This window comes from Zosterops lateralis, assembly GCF_965231275.1.
Source record: "Zosterops lateralis genome assembly, chromosome: 5".
NCBI classification, from domain to species: domain Eukaryota; kingdom Metazoa; phylum Chordata; class Aves; order Passeriformes; family Zosteropidae; genus Zosterops; species Zosterops lateralis.
This window is the reverse complement of record NC_139766.1, coordinates 2,633,474-2,656,621: the sequence shown is the minus strand read 5'-3', so window position 1 is coordinate 2,656,621 and position 23,148 is coordinate 2,633,474. Positions and strand designations below refer to the sequence as shown.

Genomic DNA, 23,148 nt, shown 5'->3' with positions numbered 1-23,148 from the left:
ACACCAATGTAATCTGGAATTCAATGGGACTCAACACACAAATATTGCTGCCAAAGCCCTCGTGTCTAGGTGGGATTTTAGTTACAAACAAATGGAGACTCCCTTCTTTCAGGAAGAAGCTGTCCCATTGTTTTAGGGAACTTCATTTAAATGTAATCAGTCTCCTTGGAATCAGCTACAGCCTTGGGAAGTGAGCACACACAATGTGTCCTGAAGAAAATCTGTTTCACTGATTACCTGCCTAACAGAGGCACCTTCTGAAGGCTCAGAAGAGCAATAACCTGGCACAGACAGGTTGAGAGACCTGGGAATGTCCAGCCCAGAAAAGAGAAGGCTACAGGGAGAGCTGAGAACCCCTTCCAATGCCTAAAGGGGCTCCAGGAGAGCTGGAGAGGGACTGGGGACAAGGGACAGAGGGACAGAACAAGGGGGAATGGCTTCCCACTGCCAGAGGGCAGGGATAGATGGGATACTGGGAAGGACTCTTTCCCTGTGAGGGTGAGGAGGCCCTGGCACAGGGTGCCCAGAGAAACTGTGGCTGCCCCTGGATCCCTGGAAGTGTCTAAAACTAGGCTGGATGGGACTTGGAGCCACCTGGGATAGTGGAAGGTGTCCCTGCCCATGGCACTGAGCTGGAACTACATTATCTTTAAGGTCCCTTCCAATCTAAACCATTCTATGATCCTGTGATTCTAATTTCTGGAAGATCACAAGAAAAATGAGAAACTGCCCTCATTTAAAGTAAAAAACCCAGTTATGATGTCACCATCACTTGAAGAGTTTGAGGTTTTATCTGGGTACAGCAACTTTGAGCAGGGATGATTTCCTCCAAGCCAAACTCCAAATCCCTGCTCTTTCAGTTAATGACAGAAGGAGGGGAAAACAAAAAGATGTTAAAGGAGGACAGCTGACAAATTTAACTCTTAATAATTGGACATGGGTGAATTATTGCTTGCAGAGCACTGACAGATACACAGGGAAGAAGACATTTATTTAACACAAAACCATGAATTCTGCAGAATATTTGGGATTTGTGGTTTACTTGGATCTTTCAAGCATCCTGTCCAGACAGGAGCTGTCACACTGAAGCTTTGCTGCCATTCTACAGAAACATATGGAGTTAAAGGAACAGATATAGTTAGCAGAAAACAAACAGGAAATTAAACAATGACCAAGATAAGATACCCCCGAGAGCATTATCAGTCCTCCTCCCCAGAACAATGGGCAAGACCATTAATTAGGAAACCCCGACGCCTGTCTCCAGCTGAGCTGGGAGTTTGGTAACTCCTCCGCCTGTTCCCAACTCATCGCTGGGGTGTGGGCACACAATGAGTCAGTCTGAGCCCCGAGGAGCCCTTCCTGCTCCTGCTCCCCATTCAGTTTGCTAAATTGGCAGAAAACATTCTGCCCAAATCCGGGGGGAAGAAAATCTGGACGCTCGCTGAGATAAAGTGGGTACAAGATATCGAAGAGCAGCAGCAGTGATGGAAAATGCACCTGGGGACAGCAGGGAAGTGCAGCTGGAGGGAATGGACACATCACCTTTGAATATTGGCCCAAAATCAACACACAATTCTGGAACTGCTGGCAGAATAATCCTTAAAATAGTCTCTGTTTGGAAAGAGATGAACAATCAGTGCAATGCACTAAGTGTTCTTAGGATGTGAGAGAAACCCCAGGAGGGAGAGCTCTGTGTGGGATGGATATAATGGAGAAAAAATAATTTTAAGACGTAGCAACATGTGAAAAGAACCTAGGTAAGATAAAGATTTACTGGAACAGTTTTGAAAGTATCCCCACAATCTTTGAGAAGAATAAAAAATAAATATCAATATTTGCAAAAATTCAGCTCAGCTATGCTGAATGGTGAAACAGTTTAATCCACAATCAGAGCAGCTACAAGTACAGTTACAGACACACCCTACTCACACTAAATGCACATCCTCAGAAATCAGAGCAACTGAACCATGAGCTGAAAACCTCTGCTGAAAGGTAAGATGCCAAGAAACACCACCAAAAAACCAGTTTACAGTATAATTTAAGTAGACCAGTTTGAACAGCAACACACTCAGCTGAATAGTCCCAGCTTCTTAAAGACATTTAACACGCCAACCTCTAAATTCCTTTTTCCTGTCAGTTGTGAGGCCTTTTCTCCCCAGTAAAGAATGCAGGAATGTTACCATGCAACCCCTTCAAAATCAGATTAGAGGATTCCTTTAAAAAAATCAGCTGTAGCTACATTTAAATACTTGTATCAACAGTGGGTCAGTTCTCATCTCTCTCTGGGATCTCACAACGCTGGGTTTAATTTCAGTACAAATATTTCAGTACAAATATATGAACTTGAAGCAAAGCTGTGGAAGTTTATTCTGTTTTTATCTCATAACTCAGAATGAAACTTAAGTTGAGGTGAGAGAACTGCATTAACTCCAGGCCATTAAAAGCAGCCAACTGAAACAGAACATGCCCTGACTGTAAAAAACCATAGTTCTGAGTATCCACTTTCCACACAAGTCAAAGAGGACTCAGGATGTAAAACTACATGTTTTTTGTCATCTGAAGCTTGTATTTGATGACAGATTTAAAGCATTTATAACAGTGACGTGCCTGTTTATTGGAAGTTATGCCAGAAATTCTGCAGGCTACAGGAGCCAGGGCAGAGCAGACAAGAGCCCCATTGTGGGTGCTGAGAGATCAGGGCAAAGCACAAGTCTCCCAACAAAACACACCTCCTACATTTCCATACCACAAGTGCTTATTTATTAAGAGGTATGTTCTTGTGGATAGAATTAAATCCTCCACACGACACTGAGGATTACACAAAGCAATTCCTTTGCTTTCCTTAAAGCTGGGGCATGTTTTCAGTGTCTGTTCTTTACCTGGGACTTTGTGCACTCTCAGAGTTAACAATAATCAAGAAATAATGCGGTGTCATCAGTTAAGATGTTTTATGAAATTAAATTAGCAGCAAAGGCAACCCCCAAGGAGTTTATCCTGTATGATTAAGTTTCACTGGAAGGCTGACACAGTGACCTCACAGAGCTTCTGGCTGTACAGTTACTACTTAGCCAGAGATTTAACCTCTTGCCCCAGAGAATGTAGGGTAGGAAGGGTCATGATGTACAGTCAGCACTGACTAAAAGAGAATGAGGTGTTACATATATTTATAAATTTAATTTTGCAGTCCAGTAAATGAGCTTTAAGTTCTCTTGCTACATCATTAAAAAATAGAATAAAACCCTAAAAAAACAGACTGTGGTATAATTTCCTACACAGAGCTTCTCTAGGGTTACATCAGACTTCTCCTGAAATAACTGAAATATATTATTTAAACAATCACTCTTCAGTCCTTTTCTCTAAGGACCCAAGTTTTCAATCATAATGTCTGCATTTTTCCTTTAATATCCTGACACTGATTATACAATATGGAACAAGAGTCAATGAAATGGTGTTAAAGCAGTACAAACCCCCTGTTATTTTCCCACGGCACACTTGCACATGCACCTTTATCTCCTGCCACCCTTTTCTCCCAATCCCAGAAGAAATAAAGCACTGAAACCACATGCTGTAGATGTGCCAGCATTTAACTCCTAACTGCTTCCCAGGTTTCTTAGGCCACTCTTTAAAATTCTTTGCCCAAAATTAGTAAATAGGTTGAAGAATTGTTTAAGGAGAAGAGAGTGAAACAATCAGCTCTTCATTCCCAGAGAAATCAGGCTGGAGCTTGGAGCAGGGAAGGAGATGATTTTCTTCTTTCTGAAACTCGTGGTATCTTTATCAGTATAATGACAACAAACCATGTAATACTGACCTAAAATGCAGAGGATTCCATCAGGCTGAGATTTGCTGCTCTGTGTCAGGATGCTCTGGATGTTTCGGAGGCGGCTGCAGCTGCAAAAGAAAAGAGAATTTGTCCTCAAGGTCACTGTTGTGAAATGTCAGACGGGGAGGCTGAAGAGCTGACCCAGCTTTGTTTTCTTTATTATAGAAAGTAAATGGAGACACTTCAATGTGGGGATTTTTTTTCTGGAGATGTGGACCTTAAAATCAAATATCACCAATTATTTTTGCCCACTAAAAGATGAAGGCCAAGCACTTAGAGAAGACAGGAACTTGTAACTATTCCTTTGACCCATTCAGCTCCCCAACCTGGCCAAAACTGGCTGCTCAGGTTTGTTCTCACCAGGCCAGCAGAAATTCCCTTTTCTACCAGAGAAGCAAAAAGCAAAATAACATCAGAAGGGACCACGGGAGCACCTAAATCCCAACAGGAGTTTGGGAAAGAGTTCCGGCACCTCCAGCACCATCAGGAGAATCATTAAGGTTGGAAAAAACCTCCAAGACTATCAATACAAACATTAAAGAGAAATGAAACAATGCCAAGCCTTGCTGAGATTTTACCATAAAAACAAATAGTTTATTATATAAATTTTAATTCAGCTGTCCAATATTTACCTTTAAACCAGGCAAAAATTCCATCTGCAACAGCAAGACAGGCTTTGTAATAATCAAAGTGAATAGTTTATTATACAAATTTTAATTGAATTGCCCAATATGCATCTTTCAGCTACAACAGTCACACAGAGAGCAACACAATTTGTGCTTCCAGGCAACACTCTGTGAGTTTGTTTAAATACAGATAAAAGACAAGAAATTTCACTGTTGATATTACTGAATGGGATTTCTTGTTTATAGACTTGTTTATAGAATTATGAGCTGTTCAGCTCCAGGAAACAAATGTCTCTCACAGAAACAGTCAAACAGAGCTAAATTTATGAGCAGTTCAAGCAAACAATAAAGTAAGGTCAAATATTTCTATTTTCAGCATTACTTTAGCAAAGTAAAAAAAAAAGCAAATAGATCTTTTCAGCAATACTACAATCACTGTGCTCTGCTTTCTCTGAAAGAGAATGAACATGAAAGGTTTCCATTATGGTAAATCTAAGTGAAATTGAAACATCAGTGATGAAGGACAGAAAACACTTCATCTGGAGATACTTTCATGGGGAAGCACAAAGTCACTGCAGCCTCAAACATTAATTTTTCCCCTTTTTATCTCACATGTTTCAGTCCTGAATTTCTCAACTATTCTTTTTATCTGGAACAATTCAGTTTCTATTATTTCAATTGGATGGATGGATGGATGGATATTTTGATCCAGTCTTAGATATGGAAGTAGAAATTAAAATCCACTGATGACAGCAAAGACTTCATCAGGTACTATCAGATATTTGCCCACATGGGTGATGCCAGGAAATCCATGAAAACCACACTGAACTTTATGCTGCATATTTAAGCAATTGCTAATTATTTATCCTTTCAAACCTCACCTAAACCTGAATCTCACAGGTTTTGTCTCTTATTCTGGAAATTTTCCACCCCATCATTAAATAGGAGCTCAGAGCAGCTGAGTGACAGATGATTCATTACAAGCTATTCAGAGCTCATCTTTTTATATACACCATATCGTAAGATAGACAGCAGAAAAAAAAATCCCCAGACTCTTCACTGTGGGCACAAACTGGACTTATTTCATTTGTTGGTATGGAAACAGCAACCAACACAAGTTGCACAAGCCCACAGTTATTTGAGGAGCAGCTGCAAGATTGCTGGAGCCTCTGTGAAAAATAAAAAAAACCCAAGAACATTGAAGCAACTTTTTGAACAAAGCTGCCCATAAGTGAAATCCTTTTTAAAAATGCTTCTTGACCTGCCTGCAAAGGAATTGTTGCCATGATTCCTGAGAGGATCTGAAGGACAAATTGGAAGGACTGGGAGGAAAAGCAGGTCCAAGGACTTCTGCACTGACACAACAAGCAGCTCCCAGAGTGACTTTTAATAAAACATTTTCCATATCAGAGGATGCATGTTCCTGTTCCTGCTCAAAGCGAGGAAAGAAACAGTCAACAGAAAAAATGCTGAGGGCACAAGAAGGAGATTTTCCTTCAGCTCCTCAAAAACAAGATTCAATAATCCCTCTGCTACTCGTGGTCAACTCTGAAGGCAAATTTAATTCGCCAGCCAAAAACAGGTTTTTAAGGACTGTGTAACATTTTTTAAATCTCTTGTGCATTATAAACACAGCAGGAACACACACCTTGATTCTGTTACCATTTTCTTCCCTCTCTGTACTGATCACTTATAGAAAAATGGTTAGAACTCAATTTGACAAAGAACAAGTATGGAAACTCATGGGGAAAGACTTTTTCCATTTATCAAAAAACATTACCATATGAAACAAGGTAAGCCATTCCTAAGACCTTTAAATTTTAATTTCAAAGGCCTCCACAAAAAAAAGTGACCCAATAAAACACATTTATAATTTAAAAGAAGTGGTGTTATGAGCATGTGGAAGAACACCAGAGCAGAGAAAAGCAAAACAAATGGGTTTTTTGTCTTCTTGAGTTTTGAGAAAGTATTTTCTGATCAGTTCAGGTGCTGAGTAGAAAAAGGGAAGAAGAATTGGGGGAGGAGAGTCCTCACAGGTTGGGTATTTCTTTTCCTTCTTTAAGTTTTCAGGTTAGGAAAATTCTCCTAGAATTACTTCTATTATTTTTCAAATAAATTATAATTTTGGTGCAGCCCTTAAAAATATCTAAAGATCTCAGATTAAGCTGCTAAAAACATTTCTGCCAGGTAAATCTGGATGTCAGTGCTTCGTGTCCTGACATAAAACATGAAAGCACAGGGCAAATTATATGTTCATTATTTCACAATAAGATCTTACATCCAATAAAGATATTTATTTCATTCTTCATATTAAACAGACCTTTAGCAGAATATTTTTTCCTTGCCTTATTTAAGAAGTGGTTTCTATGAGAGAATTTCTTTAAAAAAGCTCCTTCACTGAAAAATTTTCAACGTCATTTCAAGTGTGGATAAATCATTACATTCAAAGGCTGACACTAAACACAGAAGACTTGTGTGCCTGAAGAAAGATGCCATTCAGAAATAGGGAAGAGAATAATTAGAATTCTTACAACATGCTTTTAAACAATACAGGCTAAACTGTGTATAAAGTCAGAGGGGGGAAAATAAAGGCATTTTCTTGGATTTCACATTAAACAGTCATCTGACAAAAACAAAGACACTGTCCTGGGAACAAAAATCCATGACTTTTCCCATCTCCAAAAACAAGCACTGACTTTTTAATTCCTTTTCATTTTACCCCAGCAGCACAAATTCAAACGGAAACAACAAGCTCCACATAAACCTGTGGGCCTTGAGATGCTTCCCTGGAAGTTGTGACTCTGGATCCACCACCTACACAACCACAGCTAAACCTACAGCAACCTGCTGCTGAAAAAAAAAATAAAAACAAGTGCATTTGGAAAGAAAGGAAGCTCCAAAATGCTGGATTTCCAAGAGATTTGGGCAAGACAAGAGCTGGAATCTACTTATCCACCTATGAGATAATTCTTGATGTGAGTAAGATGTTGAAATAAGTGAAGTGGGAATTTTTTGCACCATTTTTAGGCAGAAGACGGGATTCCTCTGTGGGTTTAAGGCAGGATAAAATCTCCTGGTGCTGCAAGGGACAGTGTCGCCCTTCTCTCCGCCATTCTGTCCACACTAACCATCTTGAAGCCATGTGTCAGGTCGGATCAGCTTATGGATCCCAACAACCTCCAGCCCAGGAATTAAAAAGAAAACAACGCTTTCAAACGGCACCAAACCTGACCTGACTGCTGATGAAGGCAAGGTCAAAAAGCAAAGCCACCTTTTGGGGGTGACATCTGGCAATAAAAGCGCGCTTGGGCCAATTAAGGAACTATATACACCTTGAGGTACTTGATATTCCGCTAATATTGGACTAGATCCAGAAAAAAAAAAAAAAGGAAAAGAGGGGAGATAATTGACAATCATTAACTTCTAAGAATTAGTGCTCATCTGTTCATGTCTTCACAGTAATTATGCAAAGCACCTCGCTTTACAACAGCCTGCCTGTCACAGCTCGGTTACAGACACGGCGCTGCAAGGCACGTCTGTTGGCAAATAAAGAGAATATTAACAAACTGTGCCTTTCTCAATCACAAAGGACAAATGCATTTCCTCGAGAAAGCCACGCGGTGCTTGAATTTCTATTCCATCTCGTTTTCTTTTCCCCACAATGGGGTGTTGATCCAGCACTGAGACAGCGCCGATATCAAATATCGATATCAGATATCGATCATATCGATCCCTGCGGATTCCTGATTCCCGGTGGATCCCTGGCAGGGCTTCAGCTGTGCTTTTAACACCCAAATTCGGCTGACAAAAGGCTGGGATTTCACCGCTTTCCATGTGTGGTTTTGCCTCGTCTTGGCAGATGTTTCACTCCTCCCCCACAAAGGCTTGGCAGCTCTAAAAAAACGATGGATGGAAGGGAAACATTGGAGATACATCCCTGGCAAAGCTGGGAGGATCCTCATATTACCAGGGAATACCTTGACTAGAATCTTCACATTAACAGGGAATAATTTGACTTAGATTCGTGCTGCTGTTATAAAAATGCACATTATAAAGTTGGCTTTTGGCGAATATTAGAGCGAATGCTCTATGTATAATTGTGCTGTATTATGTTTTATTAATGGAGTTTAGAATAGTGATGAATGTGTTTTCTGATTGTGGCATAATGTAAAGAGTAAAAAGACTAGGTTTTTTATCTTCTTTGTAATATCTAAACTGACCAAGCCATAAAGTATGGGGAAAAAATCATCACCTTGTAACCCTGTAATAAGACTGCTAAATTTCTGGGGTTTTTTAATCAAAATGAAAACAATAAAATTTAAAAAAAAAATCAAGAAAAAAATTTGTAAGATGCATGTTACCAGACAAAGTGGACCTACCCACACATAAATCTATCAAATAAGATCATTTGGGGATACTTGAAACAGAAAAGAAGGTTTTAATATCTATTGAATATGTAAAACAGCAATCCTTAAAACACAGTAATTAAAAGAGAAGAAGGGTGTGCTTTCTGATGATTCACCACGGCTGGAACTTCTGCTCTTATATCTCCTAATTGTCTATTTTTAATTTTTTATTAAATTTATAAATTTCTCTAAGAGTCGATGGAACTCATTTTTCACACTGCCTACCAAAGTCAATGGTTTCACCATTAACTGCCCTGTTTACCTTAAATAAATAAATAAAATAGAATAATAAATCACAGGGGTTTTTTGGGGTTTTTTCCCCCAAGTCTCACTTCTTGTTAATTCATTGTTGTGAACATCTGTTTCCACTTTAGTCCCTGAAAAATCAAGTTCATATTTCTTGGGTTTTTTGTTGTTGACCTCACGATTTCTATCAGAAACGTTGTCTGTTGTATTGAGAATTCCAGGATTTTCCTGGATTTCCCACAGCCTGACATTATCCCCACCTTCTTGTAGCTGTGAAAACAGACACCAGAAGTCAGACTGAGCTAAAGACTCTTGGAATTTCATTTATTTCAAAGTAACTCTTTCATTGCTTGGTACTCATAAAAGACAACATTCACCCACCCTAAAATACATGACAATTTCCCAGTTATTTTGCAGATTTCTCTACACTGAGCATAGGGATCTTGACCATAAATAAGAGATCAAGTAATTTTTTAGGAAAAGTGAGGGGAAAAAAAAAAAAAAAAAAAAAAAAAAAAAAAAAAAAAAAAAAAAAAAAAAAACTGAACATAGATAAATAAATTTTAACTCTTTATGCATTTTCAGGACCAAATCTTGACCTTAAGTGGACAGGAATATTCAATTCTGTCATCCAGAGACCTCAAAGCACATAGAAAAAAGCCTGAATCTCTCCTTATTAAACATCTTGACCTGCCTGATGTTATTCTGCACAATCACAAATTTTTGAGGATATTTATCAAACAATGTGTTGCCCATCACTTACACACCAGTCAGACCCTCAGCCTTGAGGTTCTCTCTCCTTCACAGGCAGATTTACAAAAACCACGTCTGTATTTTTCATTTTCTTATATTGCAGCACATTACTGAGAGCATCAGCTATACTCTTCCAAAAATATTATCAGCTGAGAAAATGAGAATAATTGAAGAAATAACAAAGACCAGCAGCTGGAGGGTGATTTTTCAGCCATCATTCACTCAGTGATTAAAAGGACAGGGCACTGCCTGGCACCTGGGCAGGATTCACAAATTGATTTTTGATGCCTCAAGACTAAATTCACCTTCAGGGCTCATTCCTGGGTTGGAACCTCTGCAGCCACTTGGCCACAAAGCTGCAAATCAGATTCTGTGATGATCACAAAGGGAGAATTCCAGCTGAAGGTCCACACCACAGCTCTGCTCCTCTCCTCAGCAGATTTCCTTTCTATCTCTCTATTCCCATCAATCAAATGGTTCCACTCCCCTCAATTTTCACTGTAGCATTCTTATTTCCCTAAGGTGGCAGAAAACCACCCATATTCAAGGAACAGGGGGGTTTTCTCTTTTTTTTTCCTCATGTACTTCAAGTTAAATCAGCTCTTTGCATTACTAAAATACAGCACATTCCTTTAAAAAAAAATTCAATGAAACTGTGCTCTTATAAAATCTTGAACCCCAGCATAATTACATAAGGAACACATGGGCACAGGCTGTTAATCTTTCATCACAGACAAGTCCCCTACAAAAACTGGTTGGAAAACCACAATAACTCTTTGGTCCCGTGCTCCCAAATACCCAACTCATGGAAAAAAAAAAAAAAAAAAAAAAAAAAAAAAGCCACATCTTTAACCACGATGTGATTAAGAACAGAACAGTTTAAAGCAGGAGAATGTTAAAGCACAGGAAGAGACAACAGGAAAATTAACCCAAGGACTCATTTTGCATTTCCCCACATGGACACATGGTGAGAACTCATCTGTATTATGTTACCACCATGGATAATGAATCATGAGGATTATTCATATACTCACTCTGTTTTACATAAAGGTAATTCAAATGGGGTGGGTGCAGGGCGCTCTGAAATAGAACAAATCTGCATTGATTTTTCTAATGCAGATACTTAAAACAAACACTTCACATGATTTTTGTTCAGAAATGCCTGAATTCACAAGGAAAACACTCATTCACCACTAAACACAGGCACATGAAAGATGACATCACCTCCCAAAAAGACTTCCCCTTTTTTGGGCAGCACTCCTCTCTTACTTAAGGGATTTATTTTTTTTCCTTTCTATTTACAAACCCATTCTTTACTTGTTACAATGCTGAGGGTCGCCAGCTCCCAAGGTGCCACACAGCAGACCAAAACTCTCAAGTATGTGGAAGAACTCCAAGAATTATCTCTGCCCCTTTCTCTAGTCTTTATATAGTCTGAAGAATTTTTCCATTCCTGTTTGGGAACTTGGGGGCAGGGGGAGGAAGGGGTAAGGGATTGTTTTGTTTTAAGTTATTTTTATTAACTGCCTGCTATCTGCTGAGTGCCTGGGAAATTTATTGCAAACACTGGGCTCCATCTGGCCTGATAATAAAAAAATTCAAAAAAGAAGTGCACAAGAATGAATGTTAAGGAGGAAAAAAAAAAATTAACAGATGACATGGCTCCTACAAATGCACCAAATTACAGTTGCTGGCTGCATCTCCCAGTGGAGCTCAAAAGCTTGCAGATGTTCAGAGTCTGAATGTTCTCATGACAACTCTAAAACAGGGTCTCATATTTCAAAAATCACTCAGGAAGAGGAAGGCTTGAGTGGAAACCATTTTCTCTTTCAGCATTTTTTTTTACCATCTTGGCATTTCATTACCCATCGTGAATTTACAGTTCTAAAAAAATACTAAGCTCTTTCTAAATAATTAATTTATTCAGTGAAGAAAAAAAAAATATTTGAAAAGGTCACACTTTTTTTCTGGCTTATTTTCAATCCAATTTTTAACTGCAGGCAGAGAGGGAACACAACCAGCACAGAACAGCCGAGTCCACGTGTTTCAAGCAAGAACAACCTCCATTTCTCCCTCTCTCTCTCTCACTGCAGAATTCCTCATTTCACTGGCAAATTGTCCAAAAAGTGAAAATGCTTTTTGTTCCCTTCTTGTGCTTAACATAAAAAGCTGTTTGGTTTTGGTGTTTGTTTGTTTTTTAATTGAAAATCTGCAGCAAACACAGACCCAGGTAGCGTTTGGGCCAAGTGTTTGTCTGTAATTCACGTGCGAGGTCTCCGTTCCCTGATTATCTGGCTTCCCACTGGTGAATACTTCCATGTATTGTGCTCTAACTATTGAAAGCATCAAGCACTTCAGTTCCTGGGTTGTCCTTTGTGGTACCATAAAACAGAATCGTGGAATCATTTCGGTTGGAAAAGCTCTCCAAGACCATCGAGCCCAACCGTTACCCCAGCACTGCCAAGGCCAACATTAAACCTCTTCCCTGAGCACCACAAAAATGTCCTTTAAATGCCTTTTAAATACCTGGCCACTCTACTCTTGCCCTGGCCAGCCTGTTCCAGTGCTGGACAATCTCTCCAGCAGAAATATGTTTCCTAATGTCCAACCTAAACCTCTCCTGGCACAACTCGAAGCTGTTTCCTCTATTCAAACCCTTCAGATAAATGGGCTGCAGCCTCATAGACATGGGTGCACCTTAAGTCTCCAAAAGGAAACAGAGCTCTGGCAACCCAAGGATACCTGAGCTGACACCTGAGCTCCCACTGAGCCAATGCCACCATCTCATATGTCCCCACACCCCAGCTCCTGTGAAGCCCTACCCAACATATTTTCGGAGCTCAGGAAATTTTATTACCTTTGTATCCACAAACCCCCCCAGCAGCAGGTGCCCAGACAAATACAGCATCTTCTTTCTCTCCATAATCTCTCAGCCCCTCCCAAACCTCAGCTATCCCTACCCTAATTCACTTTTCCTGCCTTTCACAAGCCTTTTTATTCCCTTATTACCAAGACAGCCTATTCCTACTCCCTCCCAAATCAGTCCCAGGTTTATCCCCTACAGAAACACAACCCCAAACCCACTCTCTGCAGACCAGCCCTGCTCCAAGCCCCTCCTGATGTCCTGCTGCTCCTCACCCCCCCGCAGCCTCCCACACACCCTCCTCCGACAGGATTCCGCCTCTGACAATCCCTCCATCCCCAAGGTCACACCGGGCCCCTGTCTGCCGCCCTGTCAGGGCCACCAACACCTCCCTCCCGGTAGCCACCTGTCAAATCTCCCTGTCCCCATCACGGCCAATCCTTTCCCTCCCGTTCCCAGCCCTTCACATGCTGCTCCAGCCCCACAAAACTCCTTTAATGACCCCAAATCCGAGCCCAACACCCCCCAGAACTCAGCGCCCCGGCAGGCCAGGAAACCTTTCCTCAATGCTCCATCACTTCTGTCCCATCCTCAAAACCGTTCACCCTCATCCTTCCCACCCCAACGCCTTCAATTAGGTGCTAAACCTTATTTTATCCCCAATCAGCACCGTCAGCTCTGTGAACACCCCATATCAACCCCCTTAACACCCCCATCCTACCGCTTAAAACCTCTCCCCAAGCCCTCTATTCCAGCACCTCCCGAGCCCTGCGCCCCCATCCCTCCCACCCCAACGCTCCCAAAGAGACGTTTAACCCTATTTCCTCCACGAGCACCGCCACAGCTGTGAACACTTCAGCTTCTCGCACGCCAAATTCCATCTCAGTTCATCAACACCCTTCATATCCCCCGCATTCAGCGCCCCTCCAATAGACCCCCCCACCCCTCATACACCATCCCCACCCCACAGCCCCTTCAGCGCAGCCCTGCCGCTCGCTGTCACCCCTCTCCTCGCCTTCCCCGCTGTCCCCTCCGGTACCTGACGAAGGGCCCGGGGGCTCGGGGCCGGGGTCGGTGCCGGGGGGGCGGCGGGAGGAGCGCGGAGCGGCCGCACAGCGCCATGGCGACCGCGATGCGCCGGAGGAACGGGGCGGCTCCGCCACTGCGGCCCTGCGCCCCGCCCCGCGCCGCGCGCACCACTCACCTCAGGGGGGGAACGACATGACACACCCGCACCGCTCCCTCCTCACCCAGCCTTTCTGTCCGCAGAGGATTTATCCCGAGTTTTTACTAGTCTGGCAGGAAGTGCGGTGGGGAATTTTATGAATAGCGGCACTAGCTGGGAGTAAACATAGTGGGGATGGGGTTGGTCACCCCTCCAGCAGGAATGGGCTCGTCCAAGTCCAGCCTCCGGCTCACACACCCCTCATTCCTCCCCCCAGCTCGCTCATGGGCGCGTCCAGCCCCCACCGCTGCTGATGTCCCCCCACAACGGGGGGTGGGTTCGTCCTGTGCCGGGGAGTCCCCGGGAAGGGACAAGGGACCCCCTGAGACCCCCGGGCTGGGGTGACACAGAGCCCCGAGGGGCAGGGAGGACACGGAGACCCCCGCAGAGCCCCCAGGGATGTTGTTTCCAGGATTCCATCCAGAGCCCCCAGAGATGATGTGTCCTGGAGCTCCTGTATTGTCCCCCCAAACGCTCTACAGGCCACAGACCTGCCCTGGCTCCCCATGTCCCCACAGCATTACATACACACACCCCATGGGACCCCTCCCTGGTTGTCATTCCCTACCCCATTTGCCCCAAAACCACCACAGCCCCATCTGGGCATCCCTCTGGGGTGTCACCAGCACCCCACATGGTTCTCCTTTTCTTGTTATCCCCAAAAAATAGCCTCTCTTTCCAACCAGCACCTCTCTGTGCTGGCTGTGTCCTAGTACCAGCACAACCATCCTTACAGATATTACAGCTTTATTCTCTTTACACCAGAAACTCAGGGAGTTTTGCCTCCTCTGCCTTATCCTGCTCAGTCCGGAGATTCCAGCTTTGTCTGGCCTTTCCCAGTCTGTCTTTTCCAATTTTACTGATGTGTCACCATTGCCAAAAACTGAGCCAGTGCCCCCAGCTTGCAGGGAGCAGGAGCAGGGATTGGAGGTCCTGCACAGAAAACCTCTAAGGATCTATAAAGGACTGAGGTCATCATAACTCAGGGAAGGATCTGGAGCCAGGCTTTAATGAACAGCGAGGGGCACATGGCTGGAAACCCGTTAATTACACATCCCTCAGCTGAGGGGAACACATCCTGCTCCTCCTGCATCCTCCTGCCTCCCCATCCAACCCCAGGGGAACGAAGAGCTGCCCCGTGGCATGACAAGAAGTTGTGTAAGTGTTAAGGAAAACTGAATTTGCTGAGGAGGTTCTCATTCCCCCCCAGAACGTTAATCCCCATCCCCCAGTGCTAATCTGTGAGGAGTTCCCTGTATCATGTCCATCCCTGTTAATCACCCTGGCTCCTCATCTCCGGTGGAGAGTGGGATAAGACCCCTTGTCTGCATCTTATTTTAATTACACCAGTATTTGCCAAGAGCAGCGTGAAGCCCAAAACCTGCAGCTTTGGGGTGTGATGGAGACACATGTGGGGCTGCTCAGAGCAAACTCCTTTTCCCTTCCCAAAGGACCCCGATCCAATGGGGAACACTCAGGGGCTCTCACTTCCACCTCGCTTTTAACCTGGTGCAGGTGAGAACACGTTCCAAAGTGTCCTTTCCTTTTTTCCCCAAAAGCCAAATCGGACTTTGCTCACTGCCACAGAGCAAAGACAAGATAAATAAATATGCTGGACCATGGCCCAGCTGCCCTGCAGCCACTGGGAAGCGTTTTAGCTGGTCTTGATAAAGTTCTGATGGTTCCATGTATGGACACGTCCCCACGGCTCAGGTTGTGCTGACAAGGAGTTGGCACCATCCCAATCACAAACTCTCCCTGTTTTTTGAGCCCCTGGACATGCTTTGAGCTTGCTAAGGCAGCATCAGCAATGGGAGCTGAAGGCCTGGAAGGAAAAGTGGATAGGATTGCTCAAAAGCCTTGGCTTCCCTCTAGAAGCCTCCTGAAATGCATTCCTCCTGCTTCTCTTGTCATTTGCTGAGTGGGACAGTCTCCTGCAGAGCTCCTGATGGTTGTCCCATCCCAGTCTGTGAACCACCAGCTTCCAGAAGGCCTTCCCAAGCCCTCTCTACATCCAAAACTCACATAGGGAAGGAGGCATGTCCTGACAGCACATCCTTTCCCTGCAACAGGCACCATCCTTAACATCTGGGTGCTGTGTTGTCTCCTTCCATCTCCTCTTCATCCCCATGAGCCCACACAGGGAGTCCAAAGTCCCAGGAGCACAGCAAGGCTGTGGTGGGAGAAGAGAGGGAGAAGGGATCTCCCCAGGACAGAATTTAGGGACATTTTGCCCCCAAGACTCTTTCAGCCAACAAGGGGAGACATTTCACACCACTGGTGCATCACACCAGGCTGTGACCTGCAGCTTTGTAGTTCCCTTGGGATGAAAAATCAGGTCAAGAACTTGGAAAATACCCAACAGAGAGGTCAGGCTTCCTGGAGAAGGAGAGATGTGGAAGGGGAAAGAACGTGACATCAGCTATTGTTCCTGCTCTCCAGCTTCCTGAGCTTTGCTGTCCCACTATTGTTGCACATTCTGAGGGCTGCAAAAGCTGAATGAAACCCACAACAATTCCCAAAGAGAGGAAGAGGGGAGCAGAGTGGTTTGGAACAAGGGGGAAAGCTGCTGATGATGCTCCTTGGTGGGTCCTCCTGGCCTAGATCTTGTCCAAAAGCAAACACCAGATCTGGGTTGAGTCTCATTGTGTGACCTGGTAGGGCTGTTCCTCACTGTGTTTTCAGTTTGGGTCCCTCAGCATTGGCATCTGCCCATGAAAACAGCTGCCTTCACACCCTCTTCCATGGATACCTGTTTATTTTTAGCAAATCCCTGCCGGAGAAAACAATGCTGTACACACAGAGTGGCCAAAATTAGCTGTTCACCCTGAGATGTGCACCTGGAGAGGTCCTTTATTCCCCCATCCATGAGGAATGCCTGAATTTCCCACCCTGGGCTGAGGGTTGCTCATAGAGGCTGGAGGCTGAATTTTATTTAAGATTTGATGGATACATTCCATGCTACTGGGACCTGCACAACCTTTCCCCATGGAAAATGTTGGCTGCTGGAAATGTGGGCTGTGGAGTGGCTCTGATGTCCTGGTGCATGCCAAGGAACCATCCATGAGCCATCCTGCAGGACTTTCCAGGATGGTGGAACCCCAGGAAGACCTCTGGTGTTCAGCTGGGCAAAGGAAACCCCAGAAGTAAAACCAGAGTCAGCAGCTCCAAATAAAACCAAACAGAAAAGCTTTATGACTCACAAATCCCACTTTCAGCAACCTAAGAGCCAAGGATCCATCTTTTAGAGCTTTCAATTTGCTTTTTCCTTATCCCGCTGTAGCATCAAGTAGCTATTTTCCTACTGTAACAGCACTTTTAAGGAAATAATTCTGATTTCTTGGACAGAAAACATGAATTATGCTGTACTTGCATGGTAAACAAACAAGGTTGTCCCTGCTGTGCTTCATAAGAATTGTTTTTCTTCCTTTCTGCTCAGATTTATGGGATCCTGTTGTATTTATGGGATCCCATGACTGTTTCAGAGGAGTCCGCCCTCCAGGCAATGGATGTTCATTCGGAGAATGAACTTGCTGCCTACAGAGCTCTTACTGAAAAATTTATGAATAGCATAAGAAAGGGATAAAACGAGACCATTTGAAAAAGTTTCCCACTTTTACCTGGGGAGGGAAAATTAAGTAATAAATGATGATGGCAATAAAAAGCCTCCTACTCCATCAGTCCAAGTTCTTCAGGCTAGAAGATCTTCATTCTTCTCTAGTGCTATCTTGGGAGGAGAAGTATTAAAATTTCCTCTGCCGTGAAATTATTGTTTTATTCTTACCGCAAAAAAAGCAGCCCCCAGGTCAAAGAAAATAAAAGGGTGAGTTACTTCAACAAGCTGAGATCTGCTTGTTTATACCACCCTGAATCTGGCACCGCACACCCATCAAACACAGGGTGGAGATGCAGGAGGTGATGGAGACACAACACACCAAGATCCTGCAAGAACAGGAAACGTGTCAAAAAATAGCAGTGCTGACCCCGAGTTACCCAGACTTGTTATGTTATAGCCACTGCTCTTTGTAAATGAAGAGTTTGGCTAAGAAATAGAGGGGGCTGAGGGTGACCAGGAAGTGGAAAGGATTTTTTAGAAACTGGCTCCATGCAAGGAGGGAATTTGGTGCTGGTGGTGATCACTCTTGAAGTTCCTTTTGGCTTTTCCAACAGTTGATGGAGCAAGGAGATGTTTGCTGCCAGATAGGGAAACGACCCACTGTCCCTGAGAATAATTGAATGTCATGGCTTCCTCATTTCAACATATTTTGGGACATCTCCAGGTGCTGTAGGATCGTGGAGTAACTTGGGTTGGAAAGGACTTGAAGACTGTCTTGTTTGGCCATATCAGATTTACCAACATGGGATTTGGTCTGAAAAAAAATTAGGGAATTGCTGTCTGGAGTGGTGTGCTAGTGTTCTTCCCTGACACCCCAGATGCTTTGGAAAGGTTCTTCAAAAGAAGGAACAGTCTGGATATGGCTTAGGATCAGAGGGAAATTCAGGTTGAAAGGGACCTCAGGACGTCTCTAGTCCAACCTCCTGCTCAAAGCATGAGGTCAGACCAGGTTGCTCTGGGCTGTCTTCAGTTTGCTCCTGAAAACATCCAGGGATGGAGACACTGAAACCTCCCTGGGAACCTCCTTGGTACCCCAAACCACAAAGATATCCCTGGGATCTGCTCCTCTCCCACTGCTTGCCCACAGCCTCCACCTACCCACCCTCAGCATTCCAGGTGTGTGGCCACATCCTCCTGGAGCCAACCAGCCCTACAATGATCTTTTTTTTCCTCAGTTTTTGAGCCTCAGATGAACAGAGGAAGCCAGGCCCTACAGCATTTGCTGTGTGGCCTCCCCTGCATCTCGTTATCTCCAGGAACAACTTCCCACCTCTCCCATCCCGCTTCCTCCGGAGCTCAAATCCCTCCCTTCATTGTGCTTTGCCCTTCCAGGAGCCTCCTCTCGACACTGCCTGAGGATACGCTGCTTAAAACCTGATTTAAGCCAGCACCATCTGATTTTGCAGCTCCCCAGCTCACTCTCAAGTCTCTGCCTGTTGGCCTGGGGAGAGGCTGCGACTTCAGGCAGTGCAGAGTCTTCAAAGGCTGGATGTGCAAGGGAAAAGCATCTCCAAACTTCTCCATGCTGGGCAGAGCTCCTCAGCTGGTGGTCCTGGAGAGCTCTGGGCTCCTCCTAAGGAGGTTATTAAGAAAGTAAATTGGCCAGGATGGTTCTGTTCTCTGTAACTCCATTGCATCATACTGCAGAATTGTTAGGGTTTCTATGAGGATATGGAACATAGAATTCCAGAATGGTTTGGGTTGGAAGACACCTTAAAGATGATCTTGATTCCACCTCCCTGCTATGAGCAGAGCCACAGCTTCTCTGGGCAACCTGTGCCAAGGCCTCAGCACCCTCACAGCAAAGAATTTCTTCCCAATATTCCACCTAAATGTCCCCTCAGTCAGTGTGAAGCCATTCCCCTTCTCCTGGTGCTCCAGGCCCTTGTAATGAATGAGCCATGAAAATTTCTACTGGTTTTCCTCTTCCAAACAGACCTGCAGAAGCTCTTTCTCTCTAAGACCATTTCCCTTCATCTTTCACCCACCATTTTTCCCAGAAATCAGCCAGAATTTCTCCTTAGCAGGAATTTTGCATTCCTGGACTCCCCATTTTCATCTTGCAACGCTTTCTGTCTCAGCAATGTGAGCTGAGAATGCCGGGGATGTCAGGAAGGGAAAATCCATCTAAGCTTTCCATCTCCTTTTGTCAGCATTTCATTTAAGTAGGCTTGTCATGCTGCTGATTCATCTCCAAGAGCTTCCCATCCACCTCCATGTTCACTCCAGTGCTTCCCACATCCTTTGCAAGGGGAGGGAACCACCAGCGCTGCAGTGAGATCAGGGGCCTAAATCATCTGAATCCCTCCTTTTTGTCCAAAGAAGAACATTTATGTCCTCAGGCTCCATCACTGATTTCCCCATGGCCTCCCAATCTCCTTTTGAGCCTCGTTCATGGCAAAATGCAGCTCCTGAGCAGGTTCCCTGCAGCGTTTCCCGGATATCCGATGGAGTGGTACCTTGCTGACCACTTCACTGTGCACTCTGTTTGTTGGCTCCAGGGGGAAGGAAACAACAATGAGATCACTTGGAAAGATTTTTTTTTTTTTTTCCTTCAGATTTGGCTTGCCCAGTGGAAATCCAGGAGTGTGGTCAACAAACGGCGAGCAGAGATTCCTTTCACCCTCTGCGGAAACTGAAATTAAACTCATTTTCACTCATCCATGAAAACAAAGGTGATGATAATTACGACCAGCAGCACTCCATCCTCCTCTTCCATCCTGAGGGAGGAAGGCTGAGCTCACAGTTTGGTGGAGGAGCTGTGAGAAGCAGCAGGGACAAAACTGGGACAAAGCCAGCAGCCGGAGCACCACGCCAGGCTTGGCTCCCGGGTTTTGTTCAGTGATGGATGGGGACAAATGCATTGTGTCCCCCGGAGCCATTTAATCATGGATTTGATGCTCGGCATGGATCCTGGAGCTCTACCAGAGGCAGACTGGGATGTGCTCAGCAAGGCCTCTCTGCGTGGCAGCATTCCTGGCTCGCGAGCCACTGCATCCCTCCAGCTACCAAGACAAATTAGAGGAACACGGCTCATTTTTATGGCTTGCTCTGAGCAGGTCAGCCTGGAGGCCACTACAAAAGGATCCTCTGCAGATCTAATATCCAGTTGCAGAGATTTGGGAGGAAATGCACACAGAAAAACGTTGCATTTGGTCAATTTGTCGCCCCTCAGCGCGCGGCGTTTTCGCAGCTGCAGGCAAGAAAAACAGAGCTGGTCATTTAATGAAGCCTTGAGAAGGAAAGCTGTGGAGAGCTTCCCCCCCTTCCCAATTATCCTTGTGAAATACACAGCTTGGAAGAGCACACAGGCACAACGAGCCGTAAATCTGGGGTTAGTAATAAAATCTTCTCTCCCTGTCTAGGACAGCTGGGAAGGGAAACGCTCCAACCTGTTGCTTAACATGCTGAGGAAATCACCACTGGAAAAGAGAACTGGCTACAGGATCCAAGAGAGCTCCATTCCAGCATTGGCCAGAAGCCCTTGCTGAGTTTCATGAGCTAAAATTCTGCACAGAACTTAAGGGAGCTCTAGAAGTAAGAGCCCACTGTGAAGAGCTTCCTGGGAAGCCGCAGCAGAGGCAGGGACAACTGCAAAGGCTCCTGTGAGCTCTGTTTTGGCCCCACATCTTAGAATATGAGAGCCCAAAATCTACTTTTTTGGCTGCTCTCTGCTGTGAGACTGAGTGCTGAGTGTTGGAGGGGTCAGGCTTTGCTGGAGCTCCTTCTCCATGACTCAAGAAATATCAAATCTTGCATCACTCCAGCCCCTTTTTGTGGACCCCATCAGGTTTTTCCTGAAATTACTGCAGGGAGAGTCACTGGTCTGTGCTGTGGGACAAGCAGGAAGTACTTGGGCAGGGGATGATTTCAGAGAATCAAATCATAGAACCACTGAGGTTGGAAAAGACCTCTAAAATCACAAAGTCCAAGAATTAACTCACCACCGTGTTCACCACTAAACCATGTCCTCAAATGCCATATCCCTACAGCTTTTGAATCCCCCCAAGGATGGTGATTCCACCCCTGCCCTGGGCTGCCAGGGCTGGACAACGCTTTCCATGAAGAATTTTTCCCTAATATCCAATCTAACCCACCCTAGAGCAACCTGAGGCTGTTTCCTCTTATCTTGTCCCTTGTTACCTGGAATATTTCAGATTATTTCACCTTTGCCAACCTCACCGTGTTGTTGCACATGCTGTGGGCCAAATTCAAAGATCTTGGGCTCTTCACGAGAATAAATCCTGATTAGATAAGGACAGCATCCCTGATTTCTCATCCTTTGGGCATGGGCAGGAGTTGTGTCACTCCAACTCTCAGCACAAAAGCCTTTGTGGGCTCTTTATCCTTCGCACTAAACCAGCACCAGCCTCTACAAGATGGTGATTTACAACTCTCTGTCTCCCCCAGGGCTCTCCCAGCCGGCTCCAGCAGGAATGACTTTCCCAGCGGGTGTTTGCAAAGTGCTAAGACTCATCTGAGCAATATCTCAGCGGGGAATCCCACAGCCCTTAATTTATCGATTACCATTAGCAGCGATAACACTAATAACAGCAAGCAGAGATTAAAATATTCTCTGCACAAGGCACAGAGAGCTTCCCAGAGCTCTGCCAGCTGGGAAAAGGCTGAGAAGGCTTTCTGCTAGTGGTGTCTCTTTGTATTTCACCCCAAAGACAGCATCCACCTCCTGAAATCCCACAAAACCACGGAATTATGGCTGTCACTGAGGTCACTGGTTGTGACTGTGACTGTGACAATGCGATGGAGGCGGCCGGTTTTCCTGTTCCCTGAGAAACTCAGCACTGAGCCAGCTGGGCAGCCTCTTCTCAAAGGGTTTTCCCACCCTGAGGTTCACACTCACCAGCTTTCCTCGGGGAAGGGGGCATTGTCAGCCCTTTCCTGGAAGTCCTGTGTGACACCCGGTGGCAGCAGCTGGGTTATTTACGTGGCCCCGCTCGCCGCCTGCGAGGACAATGCACAAAGTGGTGCCTGGTAGCTGCTCACAGAGGGATGCAGGGCACACAAGCCAAACTGCAATCATGGCTTTCATTGAAGTAAAAGCTCTGCATGCCTGAGTACCAGGAGGAGAAGGGGGGAAAAGCCCTCTTTAAATAAATCACAGGCTTTTCTTCCCAGCGTCTTGTGAACCTCCTTCAATGGGAGAGTGCAGTGAGTCAACTGAGGCTATTATAATTTTTCAAAAAAATGTCCTTCCTGCAGATATTGAAAATGAAAACACAAAATTAATGTGCCAGTCTCTTTTTTTGCCCACCATCCAATGCGACTGTATCTGATGTGCCAATTCCCAGCATGTGTGCACCAGCTGAAGTCCCCCAAAGCAGTGAATGCAGCATTTATTGAGTTATTTTAGGCTTGGAGCTGAATATTCTTGTACTGAACATGGCAGGGAAATTCGTGGTATCAGTTGATCAGGTTGCCCAGAGAGGTTGTGAATTCCCCAGCCCTGGAAGTGTCCAAGGCCAGGTTGGATGTGGCTTGGAGCAACCTGGGATGGTGGAAGGTGTCCCTGTCCATGGCAGGGGGTGGAATGAGATATTCCAATGTGCCTGGGCTTCACCACTCTGACAGG

At 44.8% G+C, this 23,148-nt stretch overlaps 1 protein-coding gene across 1 annotated transcript in view; it reads right to left on the bottom strand.

Moving 5' to 3' along the window:
• Positions 1–13,839, bottom strand: part of DNAAF9 (dynein axonemal assembly factor 9) — a gene marked incomplete at its 5' end in the record, with an annotated part of 60,809 nt that extends 46,970 nt beyond the window's left edge. Inside the window, 2 exons of the mRNA XM_083861391.1 lie at positions 3,812–3,891; positions 13,757–13,839. Of these exons, the coding sequence (XP_083717517.1) occupies positions 3,812–3,891; positions 13,757–13,839 (163 nt within the window). The remainder of the gene's footprint in view (positions 1–3,811; positions 3,892–13,756) is intronic.
• Between the last annotated feature and the right edge of the window lie 9,309 nt (positions 13,840–23,148).